The sequence below is a fragment of the Marmota marmota genome, unplaced genomic scaffold (genome assembly GCF_001458135.2).
Source record: "Marmota marmota marmota unplaced genomic scaffold, marMar, whole genome shotgun sequence".
Lineage (NCBI taxonomy): Eukaryota > Metazoa > Chordata > Mammalia > Rodentia > Sciuridae > Marmota > Marmota marmota.
The window spans coordinates 1,127,870-1,146,161 of NW_026000020.1; the positions used below are offsets into that span (position 1 = coordinate 1,127,870).

General features: G+C 37.9%; 1 protein-coding gene across 1 annotated transcript in view; it reads right to left on the reverse strand.

The window, feature by feature from the left end:
* Positions 1–17,873, reverse strand: part of Lims1 (LIM zinc finger domain containing 1) — a 53,143-nt gene extending 35,270 nt beyond the window's left edge. Inside the window, exons 1-7 of the mRNA XM_015499663.2 lie at positions 17,451–17,873; positions 13,294–13,453; positions 4,455–4,521; positions 3,631–3,751; positions 3,152–3,301; positions 958–1,108; positions 430–525 (exon numbers count right to left, since the gene is read on the reverse strand). Of these exons, the coding sequence (XP_015355149.2) occupies positions 430–525; positions 958–1,108; positions 3,152–3,301; positions 3,631–3,751; positions 4,455–4,521; positions 13,294–13,453; positions 17,451–17,632 (927 nt within the window). The 5' untranslated portion in view covers positions 17,633–17,873. The remainder of the gene's footprint in view (positions 1–429; positions 526–957; positions 1,109–3,151; positions 3,302–3,630; positions 3,752–4,454; positions 4,522–13,293; positions 13,454–17,450) is intronic.
* Between the last annotated feature and the right edge of the window lie 419 nt (positions 17,874–18,292).

Sequence of the window (18,292 nt, forward strand, 5' to 3'; positions counted from 1 at the left end):
ATATATATATATATATATATATGAATGTGTTTTTAAATATCAAGATCAAACATATGGGGGCTGGGGTTGTGGCTTGGCGGTAGAGCACTTGCCTAACACGTGCAAGGTGCTGGGTTTGATCCTTAGCACCACATAAAAATAAATAAATAAAATAAAGGTATTGTGTCCAACTACAACAACAACAAAATAAATAAATAAAAAATCAAACCTATGTAAATGATCAAGCAAATGGTGAATATGAGTAAAAGATATACAGGTATTCTTTGTATTTTTAGTTTACAACTTTTCTGAGTCTGAAATTATTTCCCAAAAAGTTAAAAAACATATCTCTGCTGACCAATGTATATTTTCCAAGAGGTTTTCTTTAACTAAAATATTGATTAGCTTGAATTCATAAAAGTATATCTAGTATCCAACAAATGTAATCAATACCTGGTTATAGTGGGTTTCACAATATGCCAAGCCCTTCCTCTCATAATGGCGATGTCCAAGAAATGGTTTTTCACACTTGGCACAAACAAAATGCTGAAAAAAATTAATACAAGTAATTAATAAATTGCCATGTTATATTGATCTAACAATGTAACCTCAAAGTTAATCTATTCTCAGAGAAGATATATGATTAACAACAGAATGATCTTAATGCAGATGTCTGTGAGTTTTTGATAGGTTACTTTAAGACACAGCCTCAAACAACACAAAATGAACATCTTGTGTCCATAATAGAAGAACAGCTGCTGAATATGAACCATGACACTGATTGCCTCAAAAGAAGGCTTTAAGAACAAGGTGCACATCCCACATCATTACTCACAGATCACAACAGCAGTGTATATTCTGTATTCTTCAACTATCTTTAATTTGCTCATATTAAACCTTTAGAATCTCTTGATCTTGCTAGCATGCCTGGGCCATGGAAATTCAAAATACTGACTTCCCCTGCCATTTAGCACTCACCTCCACATGCCACTGTTTACCCATGGCATTTACTACTCGTCCCTCAATGGGTCGCCGGCAGGCACCACAGATGGGGACTCCCATCTTATCATGGCATGGCAGGCAGTATAGTTCCCCTTTCAGCTCCCGGGCATCAGCAGTCAGCTCTTTCCTGTCCATGAGAAAGATACCCAAGTGAATACTACTACTAAGAGAAAACAGGCAATCAATATGACTAGCACACTTTTTAGAAGGTTTTAAAATATATTACTATAATAATTCCTGGTAACATTTTTCCCTCTTAGAGGTGATCAGAGTAACCTGAATTAATAGGCTTGAATAGGTTTCATATTATTATCAAAACATCACCATCTCTTGTTATATTGTATATATGTATGAACATGTAGCAACAAATCCCACCATTAAATATAATTATAATGCACCAATGAAAAATTTGGAAAAAAAATCAAAATCTTTATAGTAATACTAAGATACATCCAATTTATCATATTATACATCTACATACTATCACAGCATATTTTTTATTTCCTTGTCATAGTATCACACTTACAGTTCATTTTTATTCCTTAAAAATTACAGTAGTGATTTCCAGAGTGAGCAGACTCAGTACTACCTCTTCATACAGTGAGAAATTTAGAGACCAGTTCCATTTACTAACAATCACTGAAATTATAACAAGGTGTTTAGAACGTAGTTCATTGTAAACTTAGGCCAATGGAAAATAAACAACAAGATGTCCCCAATTTTCCTTCTCCAAATGCTTAAGTTAGCTATTATTTTGTGCCAATAAACATTTAGCCAGAGATAGCCCCAATTAGCCAAATGGACTTGTTTGAAATTTATCTGTCCCCCCCGCCCCAATCCAGTACTGGGTATTAAGCCCAGGGCCTCGTGCATGTAAAGGCAAGCACTCCACCACTGAGTTATACTCCCATTTTTAAAAAAATTATTATTTTGAGACAGGATTTTGTTATGTTGCCAAGCTCAGCCTCAAACTTGTGATCTTGCTTCAGTCTCTTGAGTAGCTCAGATTACATACAGGCTTGCACCATCCAGCTCAGTTTCATCTATTTTAAATAATTTTTTAGGAATAAAACTAATGAACAATGGGCAGATAAAAATCACACAAGAGGAAAGATATGCAAGAAAACTAGATAAGGCACAAAATGATAATTCAATTATAAAAAATAACTTGTCTGAACTTATATCACAAATTGTTTTATAAATTCTTAATCTACTGACTTTCCTTTCTATTATAATTTAGCATGTAAGCTCATGTCGACCATAGTAACAAATCTTTTTATATTAAATTTTTGTACTAAAGCTGGGCATGGTAACATACACCTATAGTCCCAGCTCCTTGGGAGGCTAAAGATGGAGGATCACTTGAGCCCAGCCTGGACAACATCTCATCTTGGGGAGAAAAAAAAAAAATCAGAAAATTCACACCCTAAAAGTTTATCATGATTTTTTAAAATACCTTTATTTTATTTATTTATTTTATGTGGTGCTGAGGATCGAACCCAGGGCCTTGCAAGTGCTAGGCAAGTGCTCTACCACTGAGAGATTTTTTGAAGACAAAAAATTAAATATAAATTTAATTTTGTATATTCAAAGACAGCACCCTAATTATCACAACTGCAAAAATTATGTGTATATAGAAAAAAGATCTTTTGATACTATATCAGAAAAACATAATGATAAAAACACTTTTACGGCTAAATGTGGATGTTTTAATGTGGACTGAATATCTGATGTAAAATTGTTGGTGATTTCCTTAGATATAATAAAAATATTATGATTCTATAAGAAAACGTCAGTATTCTTCAGAGAAGCATATTGAAAGTCATCAGGTTCAAAACTGGCTTTCAAACTGTTCATTAAAAAAAAAATGTCAAGGCTATTGCATATGCACACACACATACAAACACATGCAAACTGAGGGGAGAGTGCGTACACTGCACACACTCAAGTGTGGCAAAACACTAACTGGTGAAACTAAAGGCAGAGTTTACGGGTGCTTGTTATATCACATCACACTTATGACCTTTTGACAGGTCTAAAATTTTCCACAGTAAGATTAAAATGTGGAGAAAAATAATTCAGTTTGCTGGATGAAAAGAAATGTAAATAACTGTGATCTTTTATTTTGGTTTTACTGTTTATGCAATAAAAGGGAAAAAAACCAGAATACCCGCAGTTGGCACAGTTGAAGTGGTCTGGGTGGTAAGGGTCATTCTTGAAGATCAGAGGCTGCTCGTCAATGATGGCATGGCATTTCTGGCAGATGTATTTTCCAAGGCCTCTGGCTTTCTCACGATTATGACAGGGGCGACATAAATGTCTAAATAGAAACAAAATGGAAATTTAAAGAGAAAGTATTTGTTTAAAAAATCTCTTCTGTGCTTAATAGAGCAGAATCACGCTACAGGAAAAAATTATTCCAATAATCAGAGCTCCACCTGTGACCGTGTTTGTACTGGCACATAGTCATACACAGCAGCTGTACGTGTCATATGAAGGTTGTTTCCCAGGGCACCAGATATCTTGCAGCATCGCAATGCTTTGGGTTCCCACACCCTTCAGTAGCACCTCACATCCCACAGGCAAATGCACATGACTTGCAACAGACACTTCAGCCACCCACATCTGACAAGGAAGAGAAACTCCTACCTGCCAGCATTCTTGACAAATCCAATGTCTGCCAGAACTTCCTGGCAGAGGTCACAGCGGAAGCACTCAGGATGCCAGCTGTTATTCATGGCTTTGATAACTCGGCCAATGATGAACTCACCTGTGGGAAGTAACACAAAGGATGTTCAGTGTAGCACTTATTTGTTAAAAACTATCTACCAGAGTAAACACCATTTAGAAAAAAATGGTCTTTATTTCATCTGGGTCCTTGTTTTGGATTTTGTGGCCATATTTGGGGGCTGATTTATCATATATCTGAATCTGGCTTTCCTTTTAATATCCGGGGCTTTCTTGATACTGTTTGGTTATTTCTGGTCATTCTTGACACAGACAACAGAAATCCATAGCATCTTCTTCCTTTCTTTTTCTTTTGTGCTGGGATTGAACCTAGTACCTAGCACATGCTACCCTCTGAGCTAACACCCCAGTTCCTATTGTATACTTTCTTATAATCCATATTTAATTTCTTCCTTCATTAAACCTTTACAACATTCTGTTCAGTTTCTCTAACCCCTGGAAACCTTCTAGTAGAGCCATAAGCATGAATTGTCTTAAATACAAGTCAAGCACTTAAGTTCCTAAAATTCTCTACTCTTTTCTCCATAAAATTCAATTCTCTCAGGATCTGATACTTTTCTATTTGTTATATGTTAATAAGAAGGGAACAGATAAAGTACATCTTATAATAGTTATTTATAAGGAACATCAAAAATCATTTTTACTGTTGGTATTTTAGTAGTTTTATAAATGACTTCAATCTTTTTGAAATTGCTTTTTACTTCACATTCAGCAGCCATACTTACCACACTGATGGCAGCAAGGAGCAAAGAGCATTTGAAAATCATGTTCACAATATTTCCTTCCTTCAAACTGAGGAAGAAAGAAAGTACCATTAGCTTATAAATATGACACAACCACAAGAGAAATATAATTATTTCATGGAGACATATAGGAAAGTGTTTCTATCAGGATTTTTTTCCTTTGAAGGGTAAAAATGTTTTAGAAAATTCATACTGCACATTTCAAAGGGGGTTACAGAAGAAAGCAAATATGTTATCCTCCCCTCATTCTAGAAACAAATAAATAGGATATAACATTTCTTTATAAATCACGACAGTTGAAATTTAGCACCAGCATTTAAAATGAATAAAAAAGGAACAAAAAGCATTTACAATATACTTCAGATTTCTTTGTTTGGGGTTATCCCTATGTGTCATTAATATTTCTTCTTTCAATTCATATTATCCAAACAGTAAAAACCAGGGAAAAAAATGTAAACCTAGTAATTGCCGAAACTGGGGAGGCTGTTCGCTTGTACTCTGTGCAGGCATCCCTGGAATTACCGTTTGCTGGAAAAATATGCTGACATTTTTATTTTACAGTTGTTAGTTTCTCAAAAGAATAACAATAAACATTCTAATGTCCAAACCTTGATTAGTCTTCCACTTTACTACTTGATATTTCTTTGGGGTTGGTAAGGTCATGCTTTTAGCTTTACTTTTGAATGGTCATTACTTCTTTACTAAAATTCTACATTCTCCTCCATTCGCCTACATATTGATGCAGGAAAGATAAACTGAATAGGTAGTTATTAGAATGAATGTTGTGCCTCCAGAGTCTAGGGGTCTCTACTCTGACTATGCTTCATTTTTTTTTTTTTTTTTGCTCACGCACTCTATTTGTAAGAATCTAGTGAAAACTGAGGAGTGAGGCAAGAGGGACCACAAGTTTGAGGCCAACCTCAGCAACTCGGTGAGACTGTTTCAAAATAAAAAATAAAAAGGAGCTGGGATATAATTCAGTGGTAAAGCACCCTTGGGTTAGAGCAAGAGTACCAGCCCGCCCCCCCAAAAAAGGATAGGTTTTTATTGTATTTCATGAAAAAGAAAGATATATAGGTTAAAAAATAAAACATAAATCTGGCAGTTAACATATATATTGTATTTGTTAGTAGAAGACAGAAAATTGATATAAACATTACATAACACACATAAAATTAACACTGACTGTAATTTGAATACATAATTTTTGGCAGAGTCAAGGACTGAACCAAAGGCTTTGCACATGCTAGGCAAGCGCTCTACCACTGAGCCATACCCCCAGTCCCTGAATAAATAAATCTTCTAAGATCTGATTCATTACAGGTAGGACATCACTTGGTGCATCAGTGCGCTACAAGTGTATCTACAGTGTGCTTGTTACCTGTTCACAATCTTCTGACAGAGACTAAAAATTAAAAAAGGGATAATTTGGGGGAGGAAGGGAGGAAGTGCTGGGGGGTGATATTGGACAAGTCACATTGTTATATTGTGTGCAGGTATGAATATGTAACAACAAATCCCATCATTATGTACAATTATAATGCACCAATACAAAAATGGCGAAAGAGGGGTAATTTATAATAGTTAATATTTATGTTATTTAAAATTGAAATGCAAAAATAGACTATCTGAATAGAGGAAACCCAATTTCAGTTTGGGAAATCCATGCTAATTACTACATGTGAACTGTGTATTTCTTTCTGCTAAATAAAGATATTACCATCTTCATTATAAATAATTGAGTGATGAACTACCCAGAGATGGTATATACTTCTCTTCCCTTTAATCCAGGATTTTGTACATGCTAAACACCTGCTCTACCACTGAGCTACACCTCCCCCCACCCTCCTTGAGTTTGTTTGTTTTGTCATGCTGGAGGTCAAACCCAAAGCCTCATGAGTGCCAGGCAAGTGCTCTACTACTATGCCACATCTCCAACACACCACCCTTGGGTGTTTTTAAACAAGAAAAAATATACTTTCTTTAGGGTCTTTGTTAAGTGAATTCTTTATAAAAGTTCTTTCTAATTAAATTTATCACACAAATGGGAACTCTGACTGAAAATTCTTGAGACAAGACTATGATAGTCTGTAAAACTATGCTAAGATTATTTTTTAAAAATTAATATCTTTGCTGAGCATGTTGGCACATGCCTATAATCCTAGCTACTCAAGAGGCTCATAGCAAGCTTAAGGGCTCAGCAACTTAGAAAAACCCTGTATCAACATAAAAAATAAAAGGGGCTGAGGATGCAGCTCAGAGATAGAGCCCTTACCCTAGTATGTGTGAAGCCCTGGGGTTGATCCCCAGTACCAAATAATAAAAATTTAAAAATAAAATAAAAATAATGACAACTACTGCTTAAAAAAAAGAAAGAAAAATTGTTTACCATTTATTAAGCTTTTACCATGTATCAGGCACAATGCTCAAGCATTTTAAACATCATCTAGGGGTTGGGGGAGTCTGTTCTTAGGTAGATTTCTCTTTTCCCCACTACTGATCATCCCATGATACTGTTTTTGTGTCTAATTATCGGTAGTTTGACCTTGCTCTAGTTTCATCCACTATACCATAACTTCCTTTAAGACTACGTCTACTGCTTCCATTCTATTCCTAGAATAGAAGAGGTGCTTAGCACACTGTGACTGCCTAATTAACAATATAAATGTTTGTTGGATGGATGGGCAGATCAATACATGAATAAATAAATGTCACTAAAAATCTCACAGATAGTCAAGGGTCCTTCATCCCCTTGTAGGACCTTGACACTTTTTAAGAGTATTGCTCAGGCATTTTGTAAATGTCTGTCATTAAGGGTTTCTCTCACTTAGACTCTGATCATGGATTTCGGGAAAGAATATCATGGAGGTAATAATGTTGTTGTATCATATCAAGAGGTGATATCAACATGACATTACTGGTGACGTCACTTGATCCCTTGGTTAAGGTGATGTATTCCCCAAGGTTTCCCTACTGCAACGTCACTACTTTAAAACTTCTTAAAAGTGAGTCATTATGCCCAATTCATACTCAAGGAGAAGAGTATTAAGCTCTTTCTTTTCCTTTTAATGTACCCTCAGAAATGGAGTTGAAAATTATTTTTAAATTATCGGAGTAGGGGGCTGTGGCTGTGGCTCAGTGGTAGAACACTTGCCTCCCATGTGTGAGGCACTGGGTTCAATTCTCAGCACCACATGTATAAATTTATATATATATATAAAAATAAATGTCCATCAACAACTAAAAAATATATACATTTAAAAAACATTATTGGGGGACTGGGGTTGTGGCTCAATGGTAACCATCTAGCATGTGTGAGGCGCTGAGTTGGATCCTCAGTACCACATAAAAATAAATAAATAAAATAAAGGTATTGTGTCCAACTACAACTAAAAAAAAAAAAAAACATTATTGGGGTGGACTTTAAATTCTAAAAGTGATACTCTAATTGCTAGAAGTTGTTATTTTTTAAAATTCGAACTCAATATATTAGATTCCCAATTTGATATGTCATAGAACATTTTCAGAATGCCAATATCCCCAAAACCGTCTACCACTCCACTTTTTTTTCCCTTTTCCTTATTGGGTATTGAACCCAGGGTGCTCTACCACTGAGATCAAAACCCCCTCCTTTTTTGTTTTTTATTTGAGATCAGGTTTCACTAAGTTTCCCATGATGGCCTCAAACTTGTGATCCTCTTGCATCAGCCTCCCAAGTCACTGGGGTTATAGGTGTGTGTCATCATGCTTAGACCAAAAACATGTATTGTTCCTCTTCCACTGCTCCCCTGAAAAGAGCAATTACCCTTACAAGTATTTAAAGGCAAATACAGGAAATTAAAACTATTCAATTTCATGTTTACAACTTACTTACAAATCATTTGTCAAAAAAATCAATGTGGTGTGTGTATGTGACATGTATAGGGCTCATTGTAGTATTCTCTCAACTTTTCTGTAGGATTTTAAGTTTTCAAAATAAAAAGGAATTTCAGGGCTGGGGTTGTGGCTCAGTGGTAGAGCGGCACTTGCCTAGCATGTGTGAGACACTGGGTTTGATCCACAACATCACATAAAAATAAATTTAAAAAGTAAATTTATTCAACAAAGCCTCAATGGCTTTAATCAACATATCAAGTCAGTGGTCTACATATGGTGACAACAATATATTACAGCTCAGAAAATCTACTTGAGGTTCTACCCAAAACTGGACTTTCTAGTTTCCATTTAAAAATTAATTTCTTTCATTCACCTAAACTGTATGCAGGCATGATAAAGCTCAGACAATGTTTATGTGATAAACAATAGGAACTAGGTAAAGAGTACCACAGTTTTGAAGAACAGCCCATTAGAAAATGTTTGATTTAATTTCTAAGTTAATATGTTAGCATTTTATTTTGTAATTACCATCCAAGTACTGTATATATATATTACTGTATTTCTTAAGTACCTACTAGACCTACTCTAACCAAGTGTTAGAGATACAAAATTAATTTAGACAGTCCTTGCACCAGAGGTATTCAGTTATATGGGAAGACAAGCATATAAAAGTTATAATAAAATGTGGGGAATGCTCTCCATACTAGAAATATAGCTATATGGACTCAGAGAAGACACGTGGAATGAAATGGATGAGATTAGGCTGAAAATATCACTAATAATATCATGTAATAAGAAATTTTATGATGGAATCTAGAAAACAGGAATCAAGTGCTACCTTACATTCTTTCATGGGATAGATTACCACCTCAATGATAAACTTCAGGTTTAGGTTTTAAACCACATAATCTAGTAGGATATATGTTTACCATGAATAGGGAGCCAGTATGGGTAATAATCCTGGTGTTATATGCAGATAAGCTAGAAATACCTGGACTTATATCTCCAGAAAAATGCACAAGTAATCAGGTAGGAAACAAGGGTCTCATTCCAGACTTGTCCTGTGGCCCGAGAGAAGAATATCCTGGCTACCTAATCCAAAGCATTAGGAAGTTCCACAATAGAAGTAAATCTCATTTTCAAGGGGAAAAGTGAATAGAACTCCCCTATAGGTCTTCATAGTTAGTTTCCTAGATAAAAGAAAGAGTAGGGACTGTGGAAATAAGGGAAAGATGATGTTTTGATAGTAAGACAAAAACAATAAGAAAGATAGACTGGAAAAGATGCATTTTTTTTTTTTGGAGGGGGAGTACTGGGGACTGAATCCAGGGCCTTGGACATGCTAAGGCAAGTGCTCTACCATTGAGCTACAGCCCCAGCCTTGCCTTTGTTATTATACAAAATCTAAAGCACCTAAGTCAGTTTCAAATGGAAAGCAAACCATGTAATTCAGCTCCCATTTCTAGAAAACATTTTATTGCTGGATGTAACTGGAAAGCTTATACCTAGCATTTGGATGTATTTGTTGAAAGCTATGGAAAGCTTTTTCTCTAATATTATTCAACTAAGAGGAAAATTCTTATTTCCCACATGCAGGTTTACAAATCCCTGACCTGGAAAAGAAGTTTAAACAGTAAACAATGTAGCTAAAATAGTAATCTTCCTTGGGACCCAAAGAGCTTAAGCTGGGCAATAACTCATTAATAGCCTTGTTCTTAGATTCATAGCATCTTCCGGAATAATACCAGGGAAGTTATTTATAGTCTGGAAGTAAAAGGGAGTGAAGGGTGGGCAGGAGGACAAGTGTGAGTCATACTTTATTCTGTTCTGTTTAAGGCTGTTTCTAAGCCTTTCCTTATGACCAAGTGCAACTGACAGGACAGGATGCACATGTAGAGCAAGTGTGCTGGTTAACCAAGGTAGCTCAACAACAGTATTCATCCCAAAATGGCAAGCAAATGGCCAATACATGAGAAAGAATGTGATGAGGGAGCTGGGCACAGTGGCAAATGCCTATAATCCCAGAGACTCAGGAGGCTGAGGCAGGAGGAAAGTTTGAGGCCATCCTGGGCAACGTGACCCTGTCTCAAAAAAAAAAAAAAAAAAAATGTAATGATGTAATGAGTAATTGGAGTTCCAGGGTACTCTCAGAGGAAAGAGTAGGCAGGGAATTATGAAAGATGCTGGGAGAACACAGAGTTCTTCTCTATTGCTCCTCAGGGTTGGCTCCCTCTTGAGGCCTTACCTTAGTTGCCATTTGAATAATAATATCTTACATTTGAAAAGAGGACCTAAGGGAAAGAATACTATATATGATACTAGCAACCAAACTAGGTTCTAATTTCTTTCAGGTCACAAACCTGTTATGTTTCAACCTCTCAGGGCCACAAGGAAGAAAGAAAGGCAGAGTAAAAAATAGGGCTTATACAGTATGAAGACTAAAGTTCCCTTTTTTGTACTGGGGATTAAACCCAGGGGCACTTTACCACTGAGCTATATCCCCAGCCCTTTTTATTTTGAGACGGTCGCATCTCCTTCCTTGCCACAGTTTTGCTTAGAGCATCACTAAATTGCTGAGGCTGGCCTTGAACTGGTGATCTTCCTCCCTCAGTCTCCTAAGTGGCTAGGGTTACAGACATGCATCATCATACCCAACTAATGTTCCCTCTTCAGCCATATTTCTGGGACCCCCTTCCATTTGCTCTAACAGTGAGTTCCTATGGTTTCATGTACCTCAGTATCCACTGTATATACAAGCTGACTTTCTTACACCAGACGTGCAACTCAGTCACCCTGGGCAGTTTCCAGACCTATATCTCCCCTAGTTCCTCAGTGTGGACAGTCCAGATGTCTACCTCATGCAACTATTCCCTGGAGACTACCTCTTTAAAGGTCAGCTAGATGCATCTTCAATGTCTCCACTGACTGCATACCCCACATGGCTGTGCAGAGGTATGACACAGTAACTACCTCTCCGTGTGAACTAGAACTCATGCCTACTGCTTTAAACCCACCAAATAAAACTTCCTGAGAAGCCTCTTTAGATAATGCTTTGCACCCAGTGAAGGAATCGGCCCACTGGTTTCTGTATTTCTTTCTTTTTTTAAAAATATTTTTTAGTTGTTGATGGACCTTTATTTTATTTATTTATATGTGGCACTGAGAATCGAACCCAGTGCCTCACATATGCTAGGCAAGTGCTCTACTGCTATGCCACAACCCCCTTTTTTATTGTACTCCCTGACTGTACACATATGGTCTTCCCAAGGATCTGTAAGTAATAAAACCTTTATGTTTATTTTGTGTCTCTTCTAATCACTGGAGGGGTGCTCTCCATTTTAATAATCTTAAATCAAATGGTCGCATCTCCTTCCTTGCCACAGTTTTGTGAGATTAGAACCTTTTGTTATAACTTCTGAGAAGCAGCTCCTTAGGTCCATTTTCCTAAATTGAGTCATGGCAACCACCAGCAGCCAGTCCCTTTCCCACTTGCTGCCTCAGCCCCAAGAGCCTTCCTTGTCCCCCTCTTTACCAACCACAGCCTATCCATAGTCTCAGTGGAGTCTCTGACCCTGAAACATCCCCAGGAATTCCCTTCCATCCTCTCTTCTCTCCAGCTCTTGGACACTGGCCTGTCTTGCTCCTATCCCACCCACTGTCACTTCCTATCCCTACTCCCCAAACCATCATCCTTTACAGAAAGATTTCCGCCTTAACAAAGAAGTTAAGAAGATCTGTAAGAAAAAAAGAAAGCAAACCTCTTTCTACTGCTGACGTTTTTGCTGTAGGAAAGGTGTGTTTCTGGGACCCAGAAGAAGCTCAAAAAACCCTTAAAGCTGTTTCCCAAATTATTTTACTACAGACACATGTGTTTTGTATACTCATGTATGGTAAATAGTTGTTTGGGAGGCAAGCCTGCAAACCTCACTCATGTAGGGTTATTTCTTTGAGAAAATGTTGCCTGAATGGTGAACAACTTTATAAACTATCTTTCCTTCCTTAGGCATGGCTTGTAAGACATGGAAATCTAAGTCAGGAAAAGAAAAATTTTTTTTTAAAGAAATCAAACAGCAGCCATCTTTATCTACAACATAATTCTATATACATAATTATTATATAGAGATGCACATTATACACAAATATGTAAGAACTAAGATGGAAAAGTAAACCACCAAATTGGTGTCTCTCTCTCACACACACACACAAATATATTTTCATTTACAACATGGGGTTAACCTCCCTAGACTGTCCCCATGAAATACATGTTTATTATGAGAAAGGGATTTCAATAATGGTGAGAACATTGAATATACTACAGAGGAAGTGTCAATCACATAATAACACCCAAGGATCAAGAAAAACATGTGTTTTGAAAACAAATCAAGTCCTGTAGAAGTGCCAAACATAGACAATTCCCTCCAATACTCATTTCCAAACAGGATACTCTTTAGAAAACAAACACATGGACATTCCTGCTCATGACTGAGAAGTCAAGGAGTGACACAGGCTCTCCTTTAGAGAGGAGTCTAGTGGTGTTCTGAGAAAGAAAAGACACAGAGATGGGAACTGGCAAGCTATATTATGAAAGGCCAAGCCACTGCACCGTGTGCTGAAGCTAGATACACTGCAGCTGAAGACTGAAAGGAGTTTGATTTGGAGCTGAACTGCTTGGGTCTGACAGGCAGTCACAAAGTACTGTCAGTTCTGAAATAGAAAGATCAACTATTCAGTGGTGAAGTCTGTAAGGACATCCCATCAAGGCTTTGGCCCATGTGTTTAGTACATATGCCATCAATGACATCCCAGGTACTAAATAACCGTCATCTTTGTGGCACTTCAATTCAATCTTTGATAATGAATTTGAAAATTAAGATGGAGACCTCAGAAAAGAAGGGAAGGTAGGGTGGAGAATGCTGACTTTCTGCTCCTGTCCAGCTTGACCCACCTCATAGAAGAGTCCTTCTGGGAACTGCTGGAAGCACTGCGCACACACGAAACACTGCTCATGGTATAGCTCGCCGTTACTGTTCACGATCTTCTCAGCAGGTGCAAAGCCTCCCTTGCAGCGCTCACAAGTGGCGCTGGCCAGGGCATTGGCCATGTTGCTGTAACACAAAAAAGACATCAAGTCACAGACTGTCAACCTTTTTCTTAGGCTTAAGACCAGACAACATGAAGAACTAAGGAGCAAATTCTATCTGATCACAAAACTTGTATTTTATCTATAAAGCCAGTTTATTGCTAGTGCCTTAAGTCTTTCAATGCAATTTGTCTCAGTCTCTTTACCCCAGCACATTAGGTTCTAAAAGGGCCTCCTGCTTTGATTCTGGGTTTTTGGGTTTTTTTTTCCTTTCTTTCTTTGGTACTAGTGATTGAACCCAGAGGTGCTTCACCACTGAGCCACATCCCCATCCCTTTTTTATATTTTATTTACAGACAGGATCTCACTGAATTGCTTAGGGCCTTGCTAAGTTGCTGAGGCTGACATTGAACTTGGCATCCTCCTGTCTCAGCCTCCCAAGCCTTGGGATTACAGGCATGCGCCACTGTGCCTGGCTTGATTTTATTTTTGTTTAACATGTTGGGCATTCTTCATTAAATAAGAGAGAGCATTTAAGATGTATTAGACAATAGGGATAGAAAAGGAAGACACGAGTTGCTTTCAGTCCTATACACAGTGCCATGAGCCTATGATCCCAAAACTCCTCAGGAGGCTGAAGTGGGAAGATTGCTTGAGTCCAGGAGTTTGAGGTCAGCCTGGGCAACACAGTAAGACTCTGTCTCCAAAAACAAACAAAACAGCAACAACAACAACAAACTGCCCTTAAGAAACTCAGGTTTCTGCTGGGCTTGGTGGCACACACCTGTAATCCCAGCAGCTCAGGAGGCTGAGGCAGGAGGATCATGAGTTCAAAGCCAGCTTCAGCAAAAGTGAGGTGCTAAGCAACTGAGTGAGACCTTGTCTCTAAATAAAATACAAAATAGGGCTGAGGATGTGGCTCAGTGGCCAAGTGCCCCTGAGTTCAATCCCCGGTACCAAAAAACAAAAACAAACAAAAAGTTAGACTTTAGTGAATGTGGGGTGCACACCTATAATCCTAGGAACTTGGGAGGTTGAGGCAGGAAGATCATAAGTTTGAGGCCAACCTCAGCAACTCAGTGAGAAGTTGTCTCAAAATTTAAAAAAGGGCTAGGGATGTAACTCAATGGAGAAATCCCTGGGTTCAATCCCTAGTACCATAAAGAAAGAAAACAAGACAAAAAAGTAAAAAACTTGACTTTATTTAAGTAGGCTTGAAAAATGTCACCAAAAAAAACGGAAGGAAAGAGGACAGGGTAGCATACTACTGGTCAAACCTGGCCAAAACCTCATATTAAATGAATTTCTACTATGTCATTTCAAAATTATTATGGGATGGGGAGAAAAATCTCGTTTCCTTCTTTCCACATTAATTGTGACAGTTTTAGTGAATCTCTGAAGAGGTGTGTGCTGTTTCTTTTCCCCTGACTAAAGTGCACAGGTGACCCTGAGTGGAGAAGTATGGTAAGCCCCACATCTGCCCCAATAATTCTCAGAACTGCTTTGAGAATGAAATAAGAAAAAAGTACACAAAGCCAGTTGGGAAACCAGAGGATGATACTTAAACATGTGGGGTTATTATTAACTCTAAACCTCTCGAAAGATTCTCAAGACCTCAAGTGATCTTACAATGGAACTCCAAAAATGCCGAGAAACCTATTTTTTGAATGTCTTACTTTGTATTGCCAAAATCAGTGGTTTTCAGAGTGTATGGGTCACCATGACCCTTTAAGGGATCTGAAAGGTCCTCTCTTTTCCAACCATATCTTTTTGGGGACCATTTTTCTTTCCATCCCTCATCTAAAACAATACACTGCAACAGGCTGAATGTAGAAGCAGATATGCAAAAGTGTCTTTTATCAAGACAGACATTAATGAGATTTGAAGAAATGTCAAAAAAAAAAAAAAAAGTCATTCTTCCCTCTAACCATTTTCCATTTTGGAAAATAGTCATTTTTATAAAACTATTAATATCATCAATTACTAAGATTATTAACATGTAATGAGTTTATTGTTATTTTAAAGTGAGTTAGTAAATATTTAGGATCTTTCTCAGTTTAAATTTCTCATACAGGGCTGGGGTTGTGGCTCAAGTGGTAGAGCACTTGCCTAGCACACGCGAGGCACTGGGTTTGAGTCTCAGCACCATGTAAATAAATAAATAAATAAGGCCATCAACATCTAATTTAAAAAAACCACTTAAAATAAATAAATAAATAAATTTCTCGTACAGTAAATACTGATAATGAAGTTATCTGGAACTTCAACACTTGTTTATTTATTTACTTATTTTGGGGGGGGCAGTGTTGGGGTGAGTGTAAAGAGGTTTCATATCAAAATGTTTGGTTACTACTGACATGTTCATACTTATTACACTAGAGAGTGTTTATATTTAAGTTCAAATATTCAAGTAGAATTAGCAAAATAGGTAGACACATAAAAACAAGGAGTTATTTCCCACACACAGGAAAAATAAACTGGTTTAGAGATAAAGCATTCCTTTTTAATAACAAACGGGGAAAAAGGAAACAGAACAATCACCCTGCTATCCTACTGACCCACTCATGCTTCCCTTTCCTTTCTTGTCTTGACCTTCTGGCATGGTGCCCTTCTTTTACAGTTTACTTTATATCCAAACTGCATATGATAGAAATTACTTTTTTAAAGTCACAAATGAATTATAGCTGCCATTCTGCCTTAAAACTTTCCTTGTTTCTAAAAGTCCTAGAAATGGCAGTCTCCTATGATAAGCCAAGCTGGTCTTCAAATTTGACACGTTTATCTGCAGATACCCACTCAGAGTACAAGCTCTACCTGCATGTGTGGTCCCCTAACACAGCTTGTGACCTCCTAGGTATTTCATTAATCTACTTTGTATAATTACTTTCAGTGTTCTCCTTAATCTTCACTATGAACCTGTGAGCAGATGATACAAAGAGCCTCCATTTTCAGACATGTTAATTAACTGTTTTTCCCCTATCAGTTTCCAAGTTTTACTGTAATTTTTCAGAAAGACTTTTCACTAGCCAGGCGCAGTGGCACATGCCTGTAATCCCAGTGGCTTGGAGGCTGAGGCAGGAGGATCAAAGCCAGCCTCAGCAAAAGTGAAGCACTAAGCAACTCAGTGAGATCCCGTCTCTAAATAAATATAAAATAGGGCTGGGGATGTGGCTCAGTGGTCAAGTGCCCCTGAGTTCAATCCCTGGTCTCCCCCCCAATCCCAAAAGAAACTCAGGTTTCCAGTTGGACAAGTAGCTTAATTAAAACATCCATAAGACAACATCTCAAAGCAAAATTCTTTTCTCAGTATCAAAAAAAAAAAAAAAAAAAAAAAAAAGATTTTCACTAAAAAGTGTTGATGATAAGGGACATAATCCTAACTGGCCAATCATGATTGATTTCACTCATCTATTTCAATAGGTCAACTCACAGAGCAAATGGTATCATCCAGCTTTTCATTATTCAAGTGCCTCACTTATGATATATAAAACATCTTTTCTAGTATTAAAAAAATGCAACAATAAGCAAAATCTAAAAATCATTTGGATCATCACTATGCAGTTAAAATTTTGGTTACAAGGATAATTCCCCAACAAAATGTTCATCAATTCAATTTTTTACTGTTTCATCCAATCTGCCCCTTATCTTTGACAAGATTAGAATATAAATTTTTCCTACTATAAATCCCAGCAAGACAAACTCTCAGCTTCCCTCACAGATGACACAATGAAAATGTACTATTACTAGAAATCTACTTCAGACAAGAACTTACTACTCTTCCTGTGAAGACAGCATTTTCCTTCATATATGTGTGTCCTTCAGCACAAGCTTTACATGACAAGGCAACCTGTTTGCCTCCCTGGAATATGCTGCACTGTGGGCCACCCTCGGGGCACCAGATAACCCCGCAAAAGCCCTGCTAAATAAAACCATATTAGCCAGATCAAAATAGCTAGGGAATCAGGAGTTGAAGAAAGAACTCAAGGTCTGGAAGGGGCATTCCGAGAGGGAGGAAGACTCACAATTTCGCATAAAAGTCACAAAACTCCTTGTAGACTTTTACATCACTGTGTCTGCGCTGCAATTTGGACACAGCTCTCTCGTCTTCATTCCCATTAGCCTCCTGGACACTGTTAAGAACAGTCCGGGGGATTTCTTCATTCTCTGGAATAGCACAGGGGCGAGCTCGGCCTGGGAAGGCCATTGTGGGTACTGAGGAGCACAGAGCTCAGGACGAGAGCAGCAGGAAACAGAGACAGGAGAAACAATATCCAGGCCTCCCAGCTTCCTAGCCAGGGTCACTCCCACTGTTCCCACGCACGTCAGCCTGGCTGGCCAGGGTGGCTACCGACACTTCATGTTAAGAGCTCGGTAGCAGGCACAGCAGACTGGATTTACTGAGGGTTTCTAGAAGTTCTAGAAAACATTCCACAGAATAGTGGCAGTCTTTTTCAGAGCTGCTTTCCTGGTGGACTGAGCCCATTAACACTGCTATAGGAATAGAAGGTTGCTTTGTAGGCTTTCAAGAGAAACGAACATATAGGGCCCTGGGTATCTGTCACCAGGCTTCAATTCAACATCACCAACACTGTGAACTCAACTTTGGTATGCAAAGAACCTTTGGAGGGCTTGTGGAACACCCCCTGAGAAGCTCTGATGAGGCCATGATAAGAGCACACTATGAGGAATATCTGTTCCCTTCCCTGGCATGGGGTCCCACAACCACAGAGCCCAGGAATCCCTGAGCCTCTGAAACCAAGAGCTACATTTGTCTTCTATTATATTCACTTTTGGCACATAGCAAGAGTTCACTAAAAGTTTCACTGAATGAATACAAGTGAAAATAGGCATATCCTACAGTTTA